Below are 21,236 nucleotides of genomic sequence, written 5' to 3' on the forward strand. Positions count from 1 at the left end.
ACGCAAGCAGTGACGTACATCTGAGTGAACAAGACAGAGTGAAGTTAGTGAGGGAAGGGCATAAGAAAGTGGACTTAAATGCAGCTGTAACAAAGTTTTGTAGATAAGGGAAGAAGGAGGTGGGAACCGGCGAACGTTAAACATAACTTTATTTCCGGAGCTCCCATGTGGGATGCCACACAGGTAAAAAAAAAAAATACTATAATAATTTATAGTAAATACTATAGTGTTTTTGAACCATACTATAGTGTAGCACTTGAATTAATTTGTTTTGGTAATTCTATAGTTGCTGTGGTAACATAACAACTATAATAATATAAACAAATTACTTTACCCAAAACTGTACTAAGTTTTCTACAACTATAGGGTATATTATACTACAATATACACTACAGTTTACTGTAGTAAAAACTAAAGTATACTACAGTATTTATTACAGTTTATCAGTTCACTATAGTTAATACTACAGTATGCTGTAGCATTCATTAACAAAGTGTTGTAAATACTATAATATATACTACAATTTACTATAGTATGGTTCAAAAACACTATAGTATTTACTATAAATTTTTATAGTATTTTTTCAGCTTTGTAACAAAAGTTGCTCAATTGTTAGTCAAAAGTAGCCCAAAAATAGCCCAATGCGATTTTCCACTGAATTCCCCACTGAATTTGTACTTCTGGGGGTGTTGTAGTGCTGAAATCGTACGTACGGGGATAGAAATTAACCTGCAGCAACAACTTAAAAGTAGCCCAATTCCACGGGAAAACAGCAGACACAAAGACACAAAACGTACATTTTTGTACGTTTAGAAAGGTGCTAAAACGTACAATATTGACGTAATTATGGCACTAAAACGTAAAAATACTTACGTTTTCACAGCAAAAAACGTAAAATATTTACGAATCTTATCATGTCTTGAAGATATATGTATAATTTCCCTTTTATCATTTTGTAGATAAATGTAAGATCCCTAAACCCCACCCCGAACCTAAACCTACCCATTTTATACAGAATGTTAAAAGAATAAAACATAATGGGCAGAAATGTGTAGGAAAATGACAATTTTAGTAAAAATATAACATTAAAACGATATTTTGAGCCACTAATCCTACCCCTACCCCTAAACCTACCCATAACCATTTCTTTAAACTACCTACTAATATAAATAAAAGAATGACAGACAAACAAGCGTAATCACAATAATTTATTTTTTGCGAAAATGTCAAAAGTGGTACCAAAAGTAGTTCAAATGATGATGAGTTCCAGTCACAGTCCTCTCTGGCGGTAATAGTTTTTTATAGGGTACAGAGCAGAATTTAACTTATTAATCCATGAAAATATGATGAATCCGGCTTCTCTCCGTGAAGGCGCGACACTCATTTCAAATGTCAATCCACTGAAACACGGCATGTCGCAATCTGTGACGAAGCAGGTGAGAACCAATGAGCGTTTGATATCAGTGCCGTAAACCATGTCGTAACGCTTCTCGAGGGTGGCGCTACTTTCAAATTTGAATCATAACGAGCGCGAGCTTTGACTGTGACGGTCGCTGTTGCCGAGATTAAAAATGAAGATCGATGGATAAAGGACTAAATTTGGATCTGTTCCTTACAAACATATGGATTCTAAAGATTGGGAGTACAGCGAACAAATAAAATTGATGTGATTTGTGAATTTATGTTGTGTTTTGGTGTATCTGTATTGTCAGTCACTGCATAGGAGAAAACGCCTTCTGTGTCGCACAGCAAACAAACTAAATATTACAAAATGGTTAAACAATTACAGAAAATGTATTCATAAAGGTTTTAAATTGTAGTTTTGTTTAACATTATGTAATCCTCCGAAACGAGCAGCACAAGTCACGAACAGAAATGTTATTTCATATTAAGTAGATGAGTAAACTGCTTTCAATAAATTCGACTAAAAACAACATTAAATCATTAAAGCCACGATTTTAATATTAATACATGGGAATTCATATACATTCACACTTTACGTTACATGATTTACGTTTTTATTGCTGTTAATACGTAAGTATTTTTACGTTTTAGTCCTCTAAATACGTCAATGTTGTACGTTTTTGTGTGTAAGAAAACGTAAGTAAATGTACGTGTGGTAGAACCACAATTTACGTAAAAATACACACGTTTTCTCATGAGATCACGTTGCTCAGTTACCACAGCTCTCGGCCCCGCCCTTCTTGCCACATTAGCCTAAATTGTTGAGATTTTTTACTTGAAGTACATAGAGATTTCTAATATTGTTGTAACTTAATTTATATTAACATAACTTTATACATAGTCCTATGTTATTTTGCCATGAAATACATAGCCTATTAACAATGGCCTTTTAGCAATCAAAAATTGCCTTTTATCATTATGCTGATTGTAAAATAGCATAGTAAAAGGCAATTTTTGATTACTTCTATTAAAAATAAAATTTAAAAAAAGTTTTTTTCAAATGGTTTATTTTCATTATTTTTTCTGAAGGCATTATTTTCACAGGTTCATTTGTTTCTTTATACAGACAGAACCAGTACTGTATGGCCTGCAGCAATGATCTTGCGAGTTCAGTCTCAGGTCATATTTTATGATTTTCCAGAAATCGGGCTTCCTCCTAAGGCTTCATACCTGTGTTGATGACTCACCTTTTGAACGCTCTCTTCCCACACCCAATTACAAACAGTCAATGATACTGACCTGATATTGAACCTGAGGTACTTTTCTGTAGCAGGTGTGTGACAGTTGTTGTGCTTTCTGAATGTGATTATGTGCTGAAAGAAAGAAAGTGACATCACTCCAGGCATAATGGCTTCCATTACATAAAAAGTACCATAGATGTTTATACTGTCCATGATGATTTGTGGGAACTGTCTTTCTGGAAACAATATTCTGGTTGCTCATAGGAATTCTTATACATGAATCTCATCCAATTAAATGTAAACTAAATCAGTTATTCTGTGTCCATTGACTGAATAAAAAAAAAAAAAAAAAATAGTAAAACAATAAAAGCATGTTGCTTTTATATGCAATTGAAGTCAGCATTTGCAATACATTTTACTACCATAATCTGATGTATTTCTGAGTGAAATGGGATACTCAAAGGGAGCTGATTTGGGAAGTGATTAAAATAAAGGCCTTTTATTAAAATTAGTTGTTATTGAATTTGGTGTAATTATTACTGATTAAACATGCACTAAGTATCAATAAAATATATATATATATATACATACATATACACAAACATATATGTGTGTGTTTGTGTGCGTGTATATATATATATATATATATATATATATATTTTATATATATGCTGACAAAGATGAAGACTACTGGGACTCTATACTCTGGAGTGATGAGACCAAGATAAATGTTTTTGGAACTGATGGCTTCAAAACTGTATGGCGTCGCAAAGGCGAGGAATACAAAGAAAAATGCATGGTGTCTACAGTGAAACATGGTGGTGGCAGTGTCCTTATGTGGGGCTGCATGAGTGCTGCTGGTGTCAGGGAGCTGCATTTCATTGATGGCATCATGAATTCACAGATGTACTGCTCTATACTGAAAGAGAAGGTGCTACCATCACTCTGTGCCCTTGGTCGTCATGTACTTTTCCAACAAGACAATGATCCTAAACACACATCTAAGGCCACTGTTGGATTTCTGAAGAAGAACAGGGTGAAAGTGATTCATTGGCTCCTGATCTGAACCCAATCGAACACCTATGGGGAATCCTGAAGAGGCAAGTTGAGCATCACTCTCCATCCAGCATCCAATCTCTAAAAGAGGTCATTCTTGAAGAATGGAAAAAGATAGATGTTGCAAAATGTCGCCAACTTGTTCATTCCATGCCTAGAAGCCTTGGTGCTGTCATTAAAATTCATGGAGGCCATACAAAGTACTAAATGTAGTAGTTTTTGTTGTGGGGTGTACTCATTTTTTGCATCACCCTAATTTGAGTAAAACTGAAAAGCGTGTAATCTAAGTTATATTATTAACCTTACTTTCATGTTATAAGTTGAACAGATGTTATATTAAACTTAGTCTTGCCAACATTTTGGAAATTGTTTTTGTGTTAATTGAGATATTGTTTAAAATGTTAGGGGGCGCACACTTATTTACGCTGAGCACTGTGTGTGTGTGTGTGTGTGTGTGTGTGTGTGTGTGTGTATATATATATATATATATATATATTATATAGCAAATTAATCTAAATATTAAGTGTATATCAACAAAGAGACATAATAATAACAAATTATTATTATTTATTATACAGTAAGTTAAACACAAGGTATAATGCACTCACGAGGCCACACCTTTGTACCTGCTGTTTATCTCCCTGTGCAGGGTGATATAATGCACATCAGGCCTTGGAGGAAGAATTAAAGAATGAAAACAGTTATTATAGTTAATGCCTGCTCTCTCTCAACCTGTTCTGTCAGCAACATGCAGCGCCACAGGCTGCGATTACAGCAAGGAAAGAGAGACGGAAACAAAAAAACAGGTTTGCGGTTGAAAGTTGTGTGCCGGCTTCTTTGAAATTCCCAGCTCCTGAATCCTGTGGTTTCCCTAAGCACCGTTCACCTGCGTCAACACTGACATCATCACCATGAGGACTGGAACAGGTCAAAGGTGACCTCAGTTCAAGGGAAGCGGCCTTCAACACGGTGCCATCTACTGGTGACAGACAGACATGTACGCTCATGCTCATACTCTAGGCATTTATTTAAAAGCTTTTTTTCCCTTAAATCTGAAGATTAAAACAGATGCATTTTCAGCAATGTACAGAAATATACACAAATATACATGTGTAAGACTTTTTTCTCCCTTTGGAGAAAAATAATTCATCTCTTAAAAGTATAGTTCACCCAAAAATTAAAATTCTATCATTATTCACCCTAAACAAACATGCTATTTTTTTCAGCGAGTATCCTTACTGAATTTCAAATCTTGTGGTCCAGATTTAAAAATGACCTCACCTGACAACACTTAAATCCCTAAAATTGTGTTCCAAAGATAAAATACCAACATACAAGTTTGGAATAAAAACAATTGCAGTAAATAATTAAAATATCATCATTTTAATTTTTGCTTGAAATATTTCTTTACAACAGCCTAAACTGATCTTTACCTCGAACAAAGATCCAGTATCATGATTTTGTAGTGTTTGCAACCATTATTGATTATATGTTGAATGCTAACATATACACGCTGTTGAATGTAATGTCACATCTCACATTAAAAAAAACAAAACAAAAAAAAACATAAAAAAATAGAGCAAGATATTTGTCTTACAAATGGCAGTAAACACATGAAATTAGCAGAACTGTCAGACATTATGATAAACGAGTTTACAAATGAATATCTGGTCCTTTTTACATTATTTTAAAATAGTCCTGATAGTTACAGTACATCAGCTGAATTGATCCTTTGAACAGATTTCTTCTAGAAGGCACCTTGAGTCTTTCGGTGAGTCTGTGTATGGCACAACATTTTGACAAGTCAGTTGTGCTTAGGAATTGATAAAATGTTTCTAAGGTCCTTGTCTCAGTCACTATCAGCTCCGTTGTGGTCAATTAAATGCTTTTCTTCCAAAAGATGGACCTATAAAAACACACACGACAATCCATTATAAAGAAAAGGTCTAATTGGGATTCTTATACAGTAATAATAAAAAAAATTAAAAAAAAAAAAACAGAATCACAGTATGTTGGTCATTAAAGTGGAAAACTGATATGGAAAAAAACAATGCCATCATTCGTATGTATCACTGTGTATCAAGTGCTGAAGAAATTCAGATATGGTAATGAGTGTTTTGCTTTCGACACACAGGGTAGACCAATCACAACAGACTGGGCCGTCTGACCAATCAGAGCAGAGTAGGCTCGCAGAAAGAAGGGGTTTAGAGAGATTGAATGAACAAACCGTTTTCAGACTTTTTGAAAAAAGAGGTGATGCATATTATGTTATGTGTACATTATGAGAAAATTAAAGTGTTTTTTGACCTTGGATGCATGTAAACCTATTGTAGGAGACCTTTGAAAAAAAGGTCAAAAAGGAAAACAACATTAGGAACATTGAAAAATAGCATAATAGGTGCACTTTAAAAGATTAGTTCACTTTAAAATGTGCAACGCCTCTTACACTGCGTCCTATGCCTTCCGTATTCAACTTATGAAACACTTTTTTCAACTTAAGAAAAAAAACATTTTTTTCTTAAGTTGAATATGGAAGGCGGTCTGGTGGATGCTAGTTTTTTTACTTTATAACTTGTTAAATATGGATATTTTTCTTACACAAACGCATCGCTTTGCTTCAGAAGGCCTTTATTAACCCCCCGGAGCCGTGTGGAATATGTTTATGATTAATGGATGTGGATGGAAGCCCTTTTAGAGCTTCATACTTGTTGGTCCTGTTCACTGCCATTATAAAGCTTGGATGCATCAGGATATTTATTAATATAACTGTGTTCATCAGAAAGAAGAGTCATATACACCTAGGATGTCTTGAGGGTGAATAAAGCTTGGTGTAATTTTCATTTCAGCCTTCTCTCTATTCCTTAGTAAAAGTTTGTCTCAGCAGCTTTGTGAATGGGTTTCAAGAGAAAACTCTTATCTAAGAACTTTTACTGCTATTTAGGAGAACTCTTAGTGGTAAGATAAAAATGTTTTGTGAATACGGCCCCCAGTCTTTTCACAATCAGATAGCTAACAGATCAGAGAAAACGAAACTACACAAAAATATTTGGCCGCAGAATGCGATCAGCCAACCAGAAATAAGTGTAAAATTATGTAATTAAACACTTTAATAGTCCTATGAAATTACAGTTCTGAACATGTTTACCTGCGGCTCTAAGATTCGCTGGTAGGTGGGGCTGGACAGTTCATCAAGAGTTTCAGCAGCAGGTTTATTGAGCGTCTCCGGTAGGAGGAGCCCCAGGCAGCCCGCAGAAATCCCACTCAAACAGAACACCATAAAAGGCATGGAGGCGTGCAATGATTTCTAAGCAAAAAACAATAAATCAGTACATAACCAATTAATAATAATAATATTATAATAATAATAATAATAATAATAATAATAATCTCAAATCAAAGCTGACCATAAAATATGTGAACATCACAAATTCATTATACATAAATTTTGTTATATGTATAATATTAACAAAATATGTTATTGCAATATTAATATATTAAATAATTATTAATTACACAAGAAAACATTGTTAAGGAAAAAATAAATCAAATTATTGTATTAGAAATAGAAAATTGGCATTTCTCAAGTCAGACAGCTTATAACTACTTACCATACTCGGCACAAATGGTGCCAGAATTCCCCCAACTCTACAGGACATGGAACACACACCCAACCCAGCATTCCTAACACGCACAAACACACATTAGAATTAAACCAGCACATACAGTGGGGTACTTGTGGATTGTACTGACCAGAGGTCACGTTAACAGAATATTTTTTGCTGTGACCAAAAAATCTGAAGGCCGTCCGTCATTTTGACAGATTACACTGAGAGTGAATCTACTGTAACTTGTAACTGTAATTCCCACCCCTGTCCAGTTTGTGGCGAGCGTGCTCCAGTATGGCAGCAGAGCGTGGGTTCAGCCTCCAGAACAAAATTAAAACTGCCACGAGAAGTCATCTGTTCGAGGCAAAGACGCAAAATCTAATGAAAATCCCCTGCATCAGTCTCCCTTGATTTGTTTGATTGCACACAGACGAGCACACAGTTCCATGCAGACCTGGGGCCTGTACCATGAAGCCAGATTAGCTGGCTAGCCAGGTAAGTTTCAGATTAGTTTGTGCCAATCCTGGGTTTTAGGTACGATGAAAGTGACTTGGCTTTTAGCGGTGTTCATCACCATAGTAATTACGCTCCACGGCTAACCTGCTCTGGGGCAGGCTATGTTCTGGTTCAGAGATCTCAAACCGAAACTGGGCCAATCGGATGTGAGCTAAATGAACTGACACATCCAACGCAATAAAGTCACGCCCAGTTTCTCGTCCTCCAAATTAAAGGTCACTATATAATAATAAAAAAAAAATTTAACAATGAAATTGTCTGGCTTTAATGATAATTACTTAGAATTATTTTATGATTTATATAATTATTATATGATATCTATTATTATTAATCCAATACACACAAACAATTTTAGTTTAGCAGTTATTATTAAGCATTTAGTTTCAATAAATATTAATATATACAGGTCATATGTAATATAAATAAGCTGTAAATAAACTTTAATATGACTACATGTGACCTTACATTTATGAGTCTCTATCGCTATAAATTATCAACTAAATAAACTAACTACACAAGTTTCACTTGCACTGATAGAGCAAGATAATTTCTTTTATTTGTCCTCTTTCATGGACAAGTATTTTCATTAGTGTAAATGAGTTTAAATTCTTCATTTTCTTCAATCTCTTAACCTTCAGCAAAAGAGTTTTAAATCACACTGGCTCTCTCGCGAGAAGTGAATCATAGTTTCTCTCTGTTGCAAGGCATGTGATTGGCTGTTCACCACTGATGTCACTCATTCATGTGCACGTGCTCCACAAACTCAGGATCAAAGCCTGAGTTGACAAAGAAAGTTGATGATAAGCATCATGGTACCAACAAAGCCAGATTGGAGTGGTTTGGTTTTGTCAACTCAAAACTAATCCTATAACCCTGAGTTTGTTCAACTATCATCACGGTACAGGCCCCAGGGGGAAGGTCTGAGTTCAGGCAGATACAGAGCGTCGATTAAGTTTAGTTCAGTTCTTATGTTTTGTTCATATTATAATCACAACTGAATTTTGTAATGGGCTGTATTGGCGGACAACGAGAAAATTCTAACGTGAACTCTGGTACTGACAAAAATTACATAATAGTCACACTAGATGGCACCGTTTGCTCAAGCATAGATTCATATTCTGTAAGGAGGACATACAATTTAATACATTTTAATACACATTTCTACTTAAAAAGGCAAGTGTGAAAAAGCTAAAACACAAAAGATGTGTTACGTTAGACATGCAGCATAAGTGTTGGCTGTACCTGATGACGGTTGGGTAGAGCTCTGACGTATAAACATACACAATATTAAATGCAGCACTGACCATCAGTTTTCCCACTAGAGCCAGTGATGTGGCACTTAATAAGGACCCTAAAAAAAGCAAGTAACAGGCTTGACATGGTGTATATTAAGGGAGAATAAACTCTGCAAAAAGAAACGTTCCTTTTTCAGGATACTGTAACTTAAAGATGCATCTGTGTGTGTGTGTGTGTATATATACATACATACACATATACTTATAATATTATTAATATTAATATTGTGATATATTATTAAAATTTAAAATAACTGTTTTCTATTTGAAAATATTTTAAAATGTAATTTATTCTTGTGTTGGCAAAGCTGAATTTTCAGCATCATTACTCTAGTCTTGAGTGTCACATGATCCTTCAGAAATCATTCTAATATGCTGATTTGCTGCTCAAGAAACATTTATTGTGTACAATTGTACAAAATATTTGTGTACAATATTTTTTTTTCCAGGATTCTTGATGAATAGAAAGTTTAAAAGAACAGCGTTTATTTGAAATATAATCTTTTGTAACATTATAAATGTCTTTACTGTCGCTTTTGATCGATTTAATGCATTCTTGCTGAATAAAAGTATTAATTTCTTTTCAAAAAAATAAAAATAAAAATTCTTACTGACCCCAAACTTTTGAACGGTAGTGTATAATGCTACAAAAGCTTTGTATTTCAGATAAATGCTGCTCTTTTAAAATTTCTATTAAAAAAAATTCATTCATTCTTTCAAAAAAAAAAAAAAAAAGTGCACAACTGTTGTCAACATTGATAATAATCATAAATGTTTCTTGAGCAGCAAATCAGTATATTAGAATGATTTCTGAAGGATCATGTGACACTGAAGACTGGAGTAATGATGCTGAAAATTCAGCTTTGCCATCACTAGATTAAATTACTTTGTAAAATATATTCACATAGAAAACAGTTATTTTAAATTGTAACAATATTACTGTTTTTATTGTACTTTTCATTAAATAAATGCAGCCTTGATGAGCAGTCGAAACTTCTTTTAAAAACATTAAAAATCTTACCAATCCCAAACTTTTGAACAGTAATATATATATATATATATATATATTTTATTTATTACACACACACACACATACATATATAGCCCTAAAAAGTATTTTAAAGCATACTAAAAAAAATAACTGCATAAATAATAAAATGGCACCTGCAAACTTAAAATTCTGATATTTTTCTTACTGTTACTGTTATTTTTCTTATCTATAATCATGAAAAATGTTTTGATGACAGATATACCCTGGCCTGCGGCAAAATGGGAATTTTGATTCTAGTGAAAACCTAATTTATTTGGAAAGATGATCACCTGATGCAGGTACAACCATTGTGAGAAGACAGGATATGCCTGCAAAAACGAGAAAATTGGCCAATGACTTCCTCCTGCCTGCCCTGAAAGAAAAACAAATATGCTCAGATAAAAATCTGAGGCCCTGATTACACTTGGCATAAAGATGCGCTATGGTCGATCGGATCACAAGTAGACAAGGGAGACACATTCCTGTTTACACCTGGTGTTTTAATCCGTCTCTTCTGTCCACTTTCAACTACTTCTGTACTTATTTCTTCGAGGGAAGGGTCTATAGGCGGGTAAACGTATGGGTTTTTTTTCCAGATCTTTCTATCTATTGGATGAAATAAGTTTGCGCAATATACTTATGAATGGGAGATGATGGAAAATGTAAAGAGAGCAAGCAGCTTTCTTTTCTGCTCTACTAGCCGCAAGACCACATTGAATGCTGTGAGTGCGTGTTAGAAATCAGGAATGGTAAGAGAACATTGTGCTTGGTATGTATTTCGTCTTCAAACCAAACTTGGGTTTTCAGCCAACAGTTTAAATCCTGTCTGGCTAGTGCGCTTCCTATAATGTTTAAGCATTAAGACAGTAGGTGGTCTTTTGTGGCTGTTCAAACGCATTTGACCACATGAACATCTACACTACGAAAGTAATCCGGTCGAATGCGTTTTTTGACTACCTCTAGAAGTGGTCGAAAGTGGACAAGCTCAAAACGTTTTAGACCCCAATTACACCTGTATTTAGCGTCGTCCACTTGTGATCCGACTGACCAAATTGCATCTTAATACCAGGTGGAAACAGAGCCTTAAAGAGTGTGATAATGCAGCATTCTGGATGTGATTGTGCGAGTGTATTTACCACTGTTTGTTAATGAAGTACATGCAGAGAGGGTAAGCAGGGAGTTCCACCAGGCCATACATGGCAACACTAAGGTAACGATTACCTTTATCTTCACTGGCATTGAGGGTCAACCCATAATACACAAGGCTACAGGCATACCTGCAATACATGCATACATACAGACTGAGTACATAAAAATGCACAAATTTTTGCCAATATGCTGCAAGAGAGAAATTAAGATATATATCAGCTCTTGGCAAATATTACAAATACTCACCACACATACATTAGCACCACAGTCCTCCAGCGCAGTATGGGATGTGTGACCAGCTGGAAAACCCCAGGGCTGGTTGCATTCGGAGCGCTGGTGCTGACGGCCCGGCGGAGCTTCACTATAATTCTGCCTTTCCCGTTTCTAACAGCGAAATCCTGCAGGATGTCCTCAGCCTGCTCTTTGTGACCCCGAGAATAAAGCCAGCGTGGGGATTCTGGCAAATTCCTGGCATAGTCAGGGAAAAACAATCGCAGAAATTAGGTAGACATTTGCATTTTACTTTTAAGAAAACATGTTTAAGAGATGTTATGACATTTTAGATTAGATTCCCATATGATCTGAACCTTTTCGGGGGTTTTTCAAGTGTTTTAAATATAATACAGGATTAATACTTTTTCTTGCGGTTGAGCTAGTTTTTTACTCTTTTGCCACATTTATTGACATGCAATATGAGTGAAAGCACAGGAAATGACGTATACAAATGTGACATTTATAATTAAAATGTTTTTATTAGGTTGTTAATTTAGGGTATTTTCATGGAAACAGGGTAGAACGAATCAGTTAAAAAAAAAATAGACAAATGAACAAACATATTTAAAAGACGATAATTTACATTACCATTCAAGTTTGGGGTTAGTAAGATATATATATATATATATATATATATATATATATATATTTTTTTTTTTTTTTTTTTTTTTTTTTTGAGAGAGAGAGAGAAATAAATACTTTAATTCAGTAATGATGCATTAAATTGATCAAAGTGACAGTAAAGACATACAAAGTAATGAAAAAATTATATTTCAAATAAATGCTGTTCCTTTAAACTTTCTATTCATTAAAAAAATCATGAAAATATTGTTACATATTTCCACAGAAATATTAAGCAGCATACTGTTTTCAACCTTTATAATAATAAGAAATATTAGACTGAACACCAAATCATGATATTAGACTGATTTCTGAAGGATCATGTGACACTGGAGTAATGGCTACTGAAAATTTAGCTTCACCTATCACAGAAATAAATGACATTTTAAGATATATTAAAATAGAAAACAGTTATTTTAAATTGTAATAATATTTCACAATATTACTGTTTTTACTCTACTTTTAAACAAATAAATTCTACCTTGGTGAGCATAAGCACTAAAAAAAATAAAATAAAAAAAAAAACCTTAGAGACCACAAACTTTTGAATGGTAGTGTGGTAGTGTGTGTGTGTGTGTATGTCTAGGGTTTAAAATTGATACCAAGAGCAGCTTTACACAGCACCCTTTCACTATAAACAAATCACTTGTTGCAGTATCATCCTGCTGGCTTTTAATGAAGTCAAAGTGCTGTAGTTTAACAGGAAGTAATGATCTGACTACTCTGCTCACTTACACACAGAGCAGGAAGAGCAAAAGTCCAGGACAGTTGGCCACAGTTGCTAGGTTCCGCCACGGCCGAACATAATAACCCAAGGCGCCGAACAGAGCGATGCCCACTGCAAAGGTCATATTAGTCAAGGTCCCTGGAACACAATCAAATTAGCTTTATAAGGGTAATGTGAAAGTAAACAACAAAAGTGATTAAATCATTAATTAATGTGCACCTGTCATAGCCCAGTAGGACTTTCCCACATATTCCTGAGTAAGAACAAAGCAGACCAACGCCATTCCTCCGTTCATCAGCCCCACCAGCAGCCGAGACACAGCAAACAACTCATAAGTGGGAGCTAATGCTGTGCCGTACCCAAACAAGACCTCAAAAAACAGACCTGAAAGAGAGAGCAGTTTTAAAAGAGGTCCCCATAATAACAACTGTTAACAACTGTTAAACTGTTGTTTTAGAAAATATTAGGTTTTGTGTTTGTTTTTGGCTTTCAGTCGGTTGTGTATCAGAATCAACACATAACTTCTTTGCAATGTAAAGCAGCTATTTACATTATTCTTAATGTAAGAGTGGGCACGGCCATTGTGACTTGATTGTGTCGAGGCTTCCAATCTCATCCGCTTCCATTTATTTAAGCTGTACAAAAACTATTCGCTATGCTGCTTGATATTGTTACTTGTTATCATATTATTTTAATTTACAGAATTACAATAATCATAAACACACTGGTTTGTAGCGCAAATTATTTGACCATTTACAACATCTTGTTATTCTTCCCGTTATTGACCTATAGAGGCATTAGAATCGGAAGTGCCCACACAATCACAGAAAATAGCTTTCCATCAATTAAAAACATTTCAGATTCCTAGATTACTTAAAATGATAAAAATGAACGCTTAAGGCTGACATTATCTTTAAGAAAAAGTTTAAACAGATTGAATATATTTAGTACTTATGGTTAAAGGTTAGAAAACCCATAACCGGATTGTTTGAGGCCTTGAAAGCACTGTAATAATGTGAAACTGTAAATTATAGTTTAGTAAAGAACAGAAACCAGTTAATCTCCATCCTACCAGTTAGAAAAACCGGCTTCCTTCCGATTTTATCAGAGAGTGGTCCAAACACGACATTTCCGATCAGCACACCCGCAAAGAACAGGGACCCAGCCAAGTTCACCTTGTAGGCTTGATGTTTAATTAGGTTCCACTGCAAGAGAAGACCAAAAGGAATATCAAACAGCTTGAACATGCATGCATCCATCTGCTGTCTTGTCCAAACACAAAGATTATAATATACACAGTTCTTCCAAATTTGATATAAAGTATAGATCTGTATTCGAAAGAATGAGCAAGCTTAAGCCGAGTTTGTTTGATGTACAACATTGATGACAGTCTCTTACCTCAGTCACGATTGAGCTGACATCCTCTGTGAATTTCACAGTTTGAGTTATATCACCATCCACACCACCAGTAGCAGGTTCTAAATGATATTCTGGCACAGCACCCACTAAAATTATAAGCATGGACTGACATGCCATGTAAATCTGTAAAAAAAAAAAAAAAAAAAAAAAAAAAAATGTCAGGTTACTCAACTTTCATTGTCATTGTCAACTTTCACAATCTGATCTCAGATCAGTGCAAATATAAAATTAAGGCAATAACTCATTTAGGTTACTTGACTTGTTGGGATTCAATGGATTAAAAGATAGATTGCATAAAAGTTTTGTCAAAAGCAAGTCTTTCGGAACATCTAGAAACTATTTTCTATAACTATTTTCTATGTTATTGACTATAAGCCAATAACAGAGGCTGTGGATATATCTGGGAAAAAATTAAGAGACCACTGCAAAAGTAGTAGTTTCTCTGGATTTACTATTCATTTGTACGTGTTTATAGAATAAAACTAAAGTGTTTATTTTACTCAAACTACTGACAACATTTCTTCCAAATGTTAAGTAAAAACATTGTAATTTAGATCATGTATTTGCAGAAAATGACAACTTGTCAACATAATAAAAAAGATGCCATGCTTTTAGATCTCGAATAATGCAAAGAAAACAAGTTTATATTCATTTTTGTGTGTACACAGATGGATCTGCCTGATTCCAGCCTTATTGAGGAACCGTAAGATCATCACCACTCATCCACCAAATTTCACAGTGGGTGCGAGACACTGTGGGTTGAAGACCTCTCCATGTCTCTGTCTAAACATTAAAGGACCAGGTGTTGGGCAAAGCTAAAAACTGGACTCATCAGAGAAGATCAGAATCAGGCAGATCTGTCTTTGTGAAGGACATGTGACTCAAGGTTATCCTGGAAGGAAACTTGCCTCCTTCTGCTCTGACAATGTTCCCCAACTCGAAGGATTGTTTTTTTCCATAGGGCAATGATCCATGCCACACAGCCAGGCCAATCAAGGTGTGGATGGAGGACCACCAAATCAAAACCCTGTCATTGCCATCACAATCTCCAGACCTGAACCCCACTGAAAACCTCTGGAATGTGATCAAGAGGAAGATGGAAGGTCCCAAGCCATCAAACAAAGCCCAGCTGCTTGAATTGTTGCACCAACAACAATGTGAAAGACTGTTAGAGAGCATGCCAAGATGCATGAAAGCTGTGATCGGAAATCAGGGTTATTCCACCAAATATTGATTTCTGATCTCTTCCCAATTTAAAGCATTAGCATCATGTTGTTTAAAATGAATATAAACTCATTTCCTTAACATTATTCCAAGTCTGAAAACATGGCATCTTTTTTGTTATTTTGACCAGTTGTCATATTTTTGCAAATACATGCTCTAAATGACAATATTTGTATTTGAAATTGGGAAGAAATGTTGTCAGTAGTTTATAGAGTAAAACAAAAATGTTAATTTTACTCAAACACATACATATGAATAGTAAATCCTGTAATCTTAATTTTTTCCAGGGCAATACATCACTTATATTCACAAATTTAGACAGGCTCTGGTGAGTTTATATAATATACATACATACAGTGGGTATGGAAAGTATTCAGACCCCCTTAAATTTTTCACTCTTTGTTATATTGCAGCCATTTGCTAAAATCATTTAAGTTCATTTTTTTTTTCCTCATTAATGTACACACAGCACCCCATATTGACAGAAAAACACAGAATTGTTGACATTTTTGCAGATTTATTAAAAAAGAAAAACTGAAATATCACATGGTCCTAAGTATTCAGACCCTTTGCTGTGACACTCATATATTTAACTCAGGTGCTGTCCATTTCTTCTGATCATCCTTAAGATGGTTCTACACCTTCATTTGAGTCCAGCTGTGTTTGATTATACTGATTGGACTTGATTAGGAAAGCCACACACCTGTCTATATAAGACCTTACAGCTCACAGTGCATGTCAGAGCAAATGAGAATCATGAGGTCAAAGGAACTGCCTGAAGAGCTCAGAGACAGAACTGTGGCAAGGCACAGATCTGGCCAAGGTTACAAAAAACTTTCTGCTGCACTTAAGGTTCCTAAGAGCACAGTGGCCTCCATAATCCTTAAATGGAAGACGTTTGGGACGACCAGAACCCTTCCTAGAGCTGGCCGTCCAGCCATACTGAGCTATCGGGGGAGAAGAGCCTTGGTGAGAGAGGTAAAGAAGAACCCAAAGATCACTGTGGCTGAGCTCCAGAGATGCAGTCGGGAGATGGGAGAAAGTTGTAGAAAGTCAACCATCACTGCAGCCCTCCACCAGTCGGGGCTTTATGGCAGAGTGGCCCAACGGAAGCCTCTCCTCAGTGCAAGACACATGAAAGCCCGCATGGAGGACTCCAAGATGGTGAGAAATAAGATTCTCTGGTCTGATGAGACCAAGATAGAACTTTTTGGCCTTAATTCTAAGCGGTATGTGTGGAGAAAACCAGGCACTGCTCATCACCTGTCCAATACAGTCCCAACAGTGAAGCACGGTGGTGGCAGCATCATGCTGTGGGGGTGTTTTTCAGCTGCAGGGACAATGCGGCCAAGTACATGGATATCCTGGACGAAAACCTTCTCCAGAGTGCTCAGGACCTCAGGCTGGGCAGAAGGTTTACCTTCCAACAAGACAATGACCCTAAGCACACAGCTAAAATAACGAAGGAATGGCTTCACAACAACTCCATGACTGTTCTTGAATGGCCCAGCCAGAGCCCTGACTTAAACCCAATTGAGCATCTCTGGAGAGACCTAAAAATGGCTGTCCACCAACGTTTACCATCCAACCTGACAGAACTGGAGAGGATCTGCAAGGAGGAATGGCAGAGGATCCCCAAATCCAGGTGTGAAAAACTTGTTGCATCTTTCCCAAAAAGACTCATGGCTGTATTAGATCAAAAGGGTGCTTCTACTAAATACTGAGCAAAGGGTCTGAATACTTAGGACCATGTGATATTTCAGTTTTTCTTTTTTAATAAATCTGCAAAAATGTCAACAATTCTGTGTTTTTCTATCAATATGGGGTGCTGTGTGTACATTAATGAGGAAAAAAAATGAACTTAAATGATTTTAGCAAATGGCTGCAATATAACAAAGAGTGAAAAATTTAAGGGGGTCTGAATACTTTCCGTACCCACTGATAATATATATTATATATAACATAAACAATTTTTAAACTGTAATTAATAATCTTTAAATACTTTAAATAATTGTGCTTATATGTACTATGTCCCAGGGCCGTAATCACCATAGACATTGAGGGGGACAAGTCCCCCCCCAATAATTAGAAATAGCCAAATCATCCCCCCCAATATTTGAAATTCTTGCACTGCTCTGCTGCACTTCATTACAGCACTCTGCATGTTGTTAGGATGACAAAAAGGTTTAAAAGTTTAATTTTTAGTCTGGTCTGCCTTAGCAGTCTAAGAACGCTCGTCAATGTCAAAATGATTGAGATGGCCAATCAAATTAAAAAGTAGGCAGGGTTTATGTTCTCTCTCGATCGTTTAACACCGCTGCAGAGGTTCTATTTTTCCGGTAAAATCACAAAACGAATGCACACAAACGTGTCCCTGCTCTTGATATACAACCATTGATGGACATCTTTGATTTTAAAAAGTAAACAACAAACTAAAAAAACTATGCGAGGGCGGATTAGAACACGCAACCTTTGATACTGTTAACAAAAATTCTACCACTAGGGAATTTAAATATTTGTTGCGGAATGATATATTTATTCACTAAACTGAAGAAGCTCGGAACTAAAAATAAATTGTATTGTGAAACTATCACATTAAAAATGAGTTCTCAATATACTATTGAAATTGATTTCTGGACATCGTAATGATGTTGTTGTTTTTTTTTTATCTCTACAATTGTTATTGTACATATCTGGTATAGCATTGTATTAGCAGCAGTTTTGTTCACCGTTTTGTTTCTTTATGCTTTATTTAAAAAAAAAAAGGTCCCCCCCTATGTTCAAGACGTGGTTACGGCCTTGCTATGTCCCAAACATGACATGTCAGCTTCATCACACAAATTGTTTGGGAGGGATTTTTTAATATATTTTCCCAAATATTAAATATGTTCTATTAAGAAACATCCTGTCGTCTTCATTGTAATGAATGCTAAATTTGTAAATGCCTATTTGAACTTTTTATTATTATTATTTGACAGAGCTGACTCATATTGAGTATATAGGGAATACATTTTGTAAGAAAATGAAAGAAGCAGGAGAGATACACTATCGGTCAAAAGTTTGGAAACATTACTATTTTTAATGTTTTTGAACGAAGTCTCTTATGTTCATTAAGGCTGCATTTATTTCATAATAAATACGGAAAAAACAATAATATTGTGAAATATTATTACAATTTAAAATGATGGTTTTCTATTTTAATATACTTTAAAATATAAGTTTACTTCTGTGATGCAAAGCTGAATTGTCAGCATCATTACTCCAGTCTTCAGTGTCACATGATCCTTCAGCAATCATTGTAGTATGCTGATTTATTATCAATGTTGGAAAGATTTGTGTTGCTTAATATTTGTTTTGGAACCTGTGATACTTTTTACAGGATTCATTGATGAATAAAAGGTTCAAAAGAACAGCATTTATTCAAAATATAAATTTCTTCTAACAATATAAATCTTTACTATCACTTTTTATCAATTTAATACATCCGTGCTGAATAAAAGTATTAATTTCTTTAAAAAAAAAAAATTACTGACCCCAAACTTTTGAACGGTAGTGTATATTGTTACAAAAGATTTCTATTTTAAATAAATGCTGATTTTTTTTTTTAATTTATTCATCATTGATAATAAATCAGCATATTACAATGATTTCTGAAGGATCATGTGACACTGAAGACTGGAGTAATGATGCTGACAATTCAGCTTTGCATCACAGAAATAAATTATATTTTGAAGTATATTAAAATAGAAAACCATAATTTTAAATTGTAATAATATTTCACAATATTATTATTTTTTTTTTCTGTATTTATTATGAAATAAATGCAGCCTTAATGAGCATAAGAGACTTCGTTCAAAAACATTAAAAATAGTAATGTTTCCAAACTTTTGACCGGTAGTGTATCTCTGAACATAAATCCAAAGTATTACTTTCCAAAGTATTCGGTTTTGTTGCCCAGTTTGTCCTAATACTCAAGAATTAGCGAAAGGCAACGAAGTAATGACATTCCTGAATGAGAAACTCTTCATCAGATTCCACAGGGTCATAAAATGAAAACCCAAAACTAAATGACATAATAAGCAAACATATCAATGAATGACTGACTGAAACTAGGTCAGATGCAAATACATCTCAGTGGCTGAAGATAAGAGAATGCAAATATAACAAGGCTTTAAAGGTTTGATCCCTCATATATAAGTTTTACATAATTACTGGCTTGTGTGACCCGAAATATAACATTTACCTACACAAACAGATGTTAGTCCAGTGTTTACGAATTTGCATGTATCATTAGTTACCTGTAGGAAAACCAGGATGGTGATCATCCGTTTCTGGTGTCTACCGAATTCTCCAACCACCTGGAAAGCCTCCTCTAAATCCATTCCAGGGTCAAATCAAACGACTGCATGCCATCTACTGTATATTTACATTTTCAATAATGGGTTTGATATCAACTGAGGTTGCAGATGCTCCGCTGTAATCTGACTTCCCTTGGCAGACGTGGAATGAAACCACGTGCTGCATTGAGTGGTTCTGATTGCACGAGACTGTGGCAAACAAACACGTGCTACACACAGCGGTTCTGATTGGACTAGTGGAAACTGAAATTGAAACGGGCGCTTTTAGGAACTTATCAAATAAACATTTTTATTTGTGCCAGCCGTGACGTCAAAACCCAGAAGACTAATTCGTGGCTCCCTTCGAGTTTGTTCCGATGTTTTTTTTTTTTTTTTAGTTTATTAGTAAAATAAGGCCTGTGGTAAACATAAATTGAAGATGCTTGGACGTTTTGTTCTACAACGTAAATTAACTCACACCCCAGACTGAGGGGTTATCCAGTTACTTATTAGAAACATACGTTTTTCTTTTATTTAATCATAACACCTTCTATATTCGGGTTTTCGATATGGATGTGTGTAATTTAAGTTCGTCAACTAACGAAGTTTACCACAGACCTTATTTTACTAAAATGAAGTTGAAAAATCCCATTATAAAAACTCATACCCTGCTGAAAAAAACAGCATATGCTGGTTAAGGTAGGTTTTGGAGATGGTATGCTGGTCATGGACCAGCATAGGACCAGCATAAACGAGCTCAAGCCAGCATACCAGCTTCAAAACCTACTTTACCAGCATATGCTGGTTTTTTCAACAGGGTAGGAAAATCTCGAGGGAACCAGTAGCGAATTAGTCTTGTGGGTTTTGGCATCATGGTTGCAGCACTCCATTATTAAAGATTACTCGGGTGTACATTTCAGTGTGCAAAGACCTTAAGCAGGTGTAAGGAAACAAAATGAAATGCTAATTTGTGCACTTGAATTAAGTGACAATAAGAATCATACCCGAAATTGTAACTGTAAAGAAAAAATCCTTTGAAATAACCAATAGCATGCCATATTTTTTGTTTTTCTACTTGACTTCTCAGATTAATATAGATATAACACTTTATTGTCAGACAAGTCTGACATTTTTCTTGTGTCACGGTATCTATGTTTACAACAGTCAACATACACTTGATCCCAATCCCAAAAATGTAACACATTATACATTATACTATGCTTAACAATCACAACACACAACACCTTCACTTCTTATACTCTTGATTTTTTTATTAAGTGTCTTATTCAACTCTAAGATAGCCTAATGCACAAAAGAGTGCTTTAGCTTCACTCTGTTG

General features: G+C 35.1%; 1 protein-coding gene across 1 annotated transcript; it reads right to left on the minus strand.

The window, feature by feature from the left end:
• Positions 1 to 4,710: 4,710 nt before the first annotated feature.
• slc22a15 (solute carrier family 22 member 15) lies at positions 4,711 to 20,128 on the minus strand. Its single transcript, XM_051866859.1, has 12 exons — positions 19,859 to 20,128; positions 14,316 to 14,459; positions 13,990 to 14,122; positions 13,137 to 13,301; positions 12,926 to 13,055; positions 11,543 to 11,764; positions 11,284 to 11,424; positions 10,438 to 10,520; positions 9,065 to 9,173; positions 7,310 to 7,382; positions 6,847 to 7,005; positions 4,711 to 5,607 (listed from the first exon to the last, which is right to left on the minus strand). Exons 1-12 carry the CDS (start codon positions 19,940 to 19,942, stop codon positions 5,551 to 5,553), a joined length of 1,500 nt encoding a protein of 499 aa, XP_051722819.1. The 5' UTR covers positions 19,943 to 20,128; the 3' UTR covers positions 4,711 to 5,550.
• Positions 20,129 to 21,236: the final 1,108 nt, after the last annotated feature.

This window comes from Ctenopharyngodon idella, chromosome 17 (assembly GCF_019924925.1).
Source record: "Ctenopharyngodon idella isolate HZGC_01 chromosome 17, HZGC01, whole genome shotgun sequence".
Taxonomy (NCBI): Eukaryota; Metazoa; Chordata; class Actinopteri; order Cypriniformes; family Xenocyprididae; genus Ctenopharyngodon; species Ctenopharyngodon idella.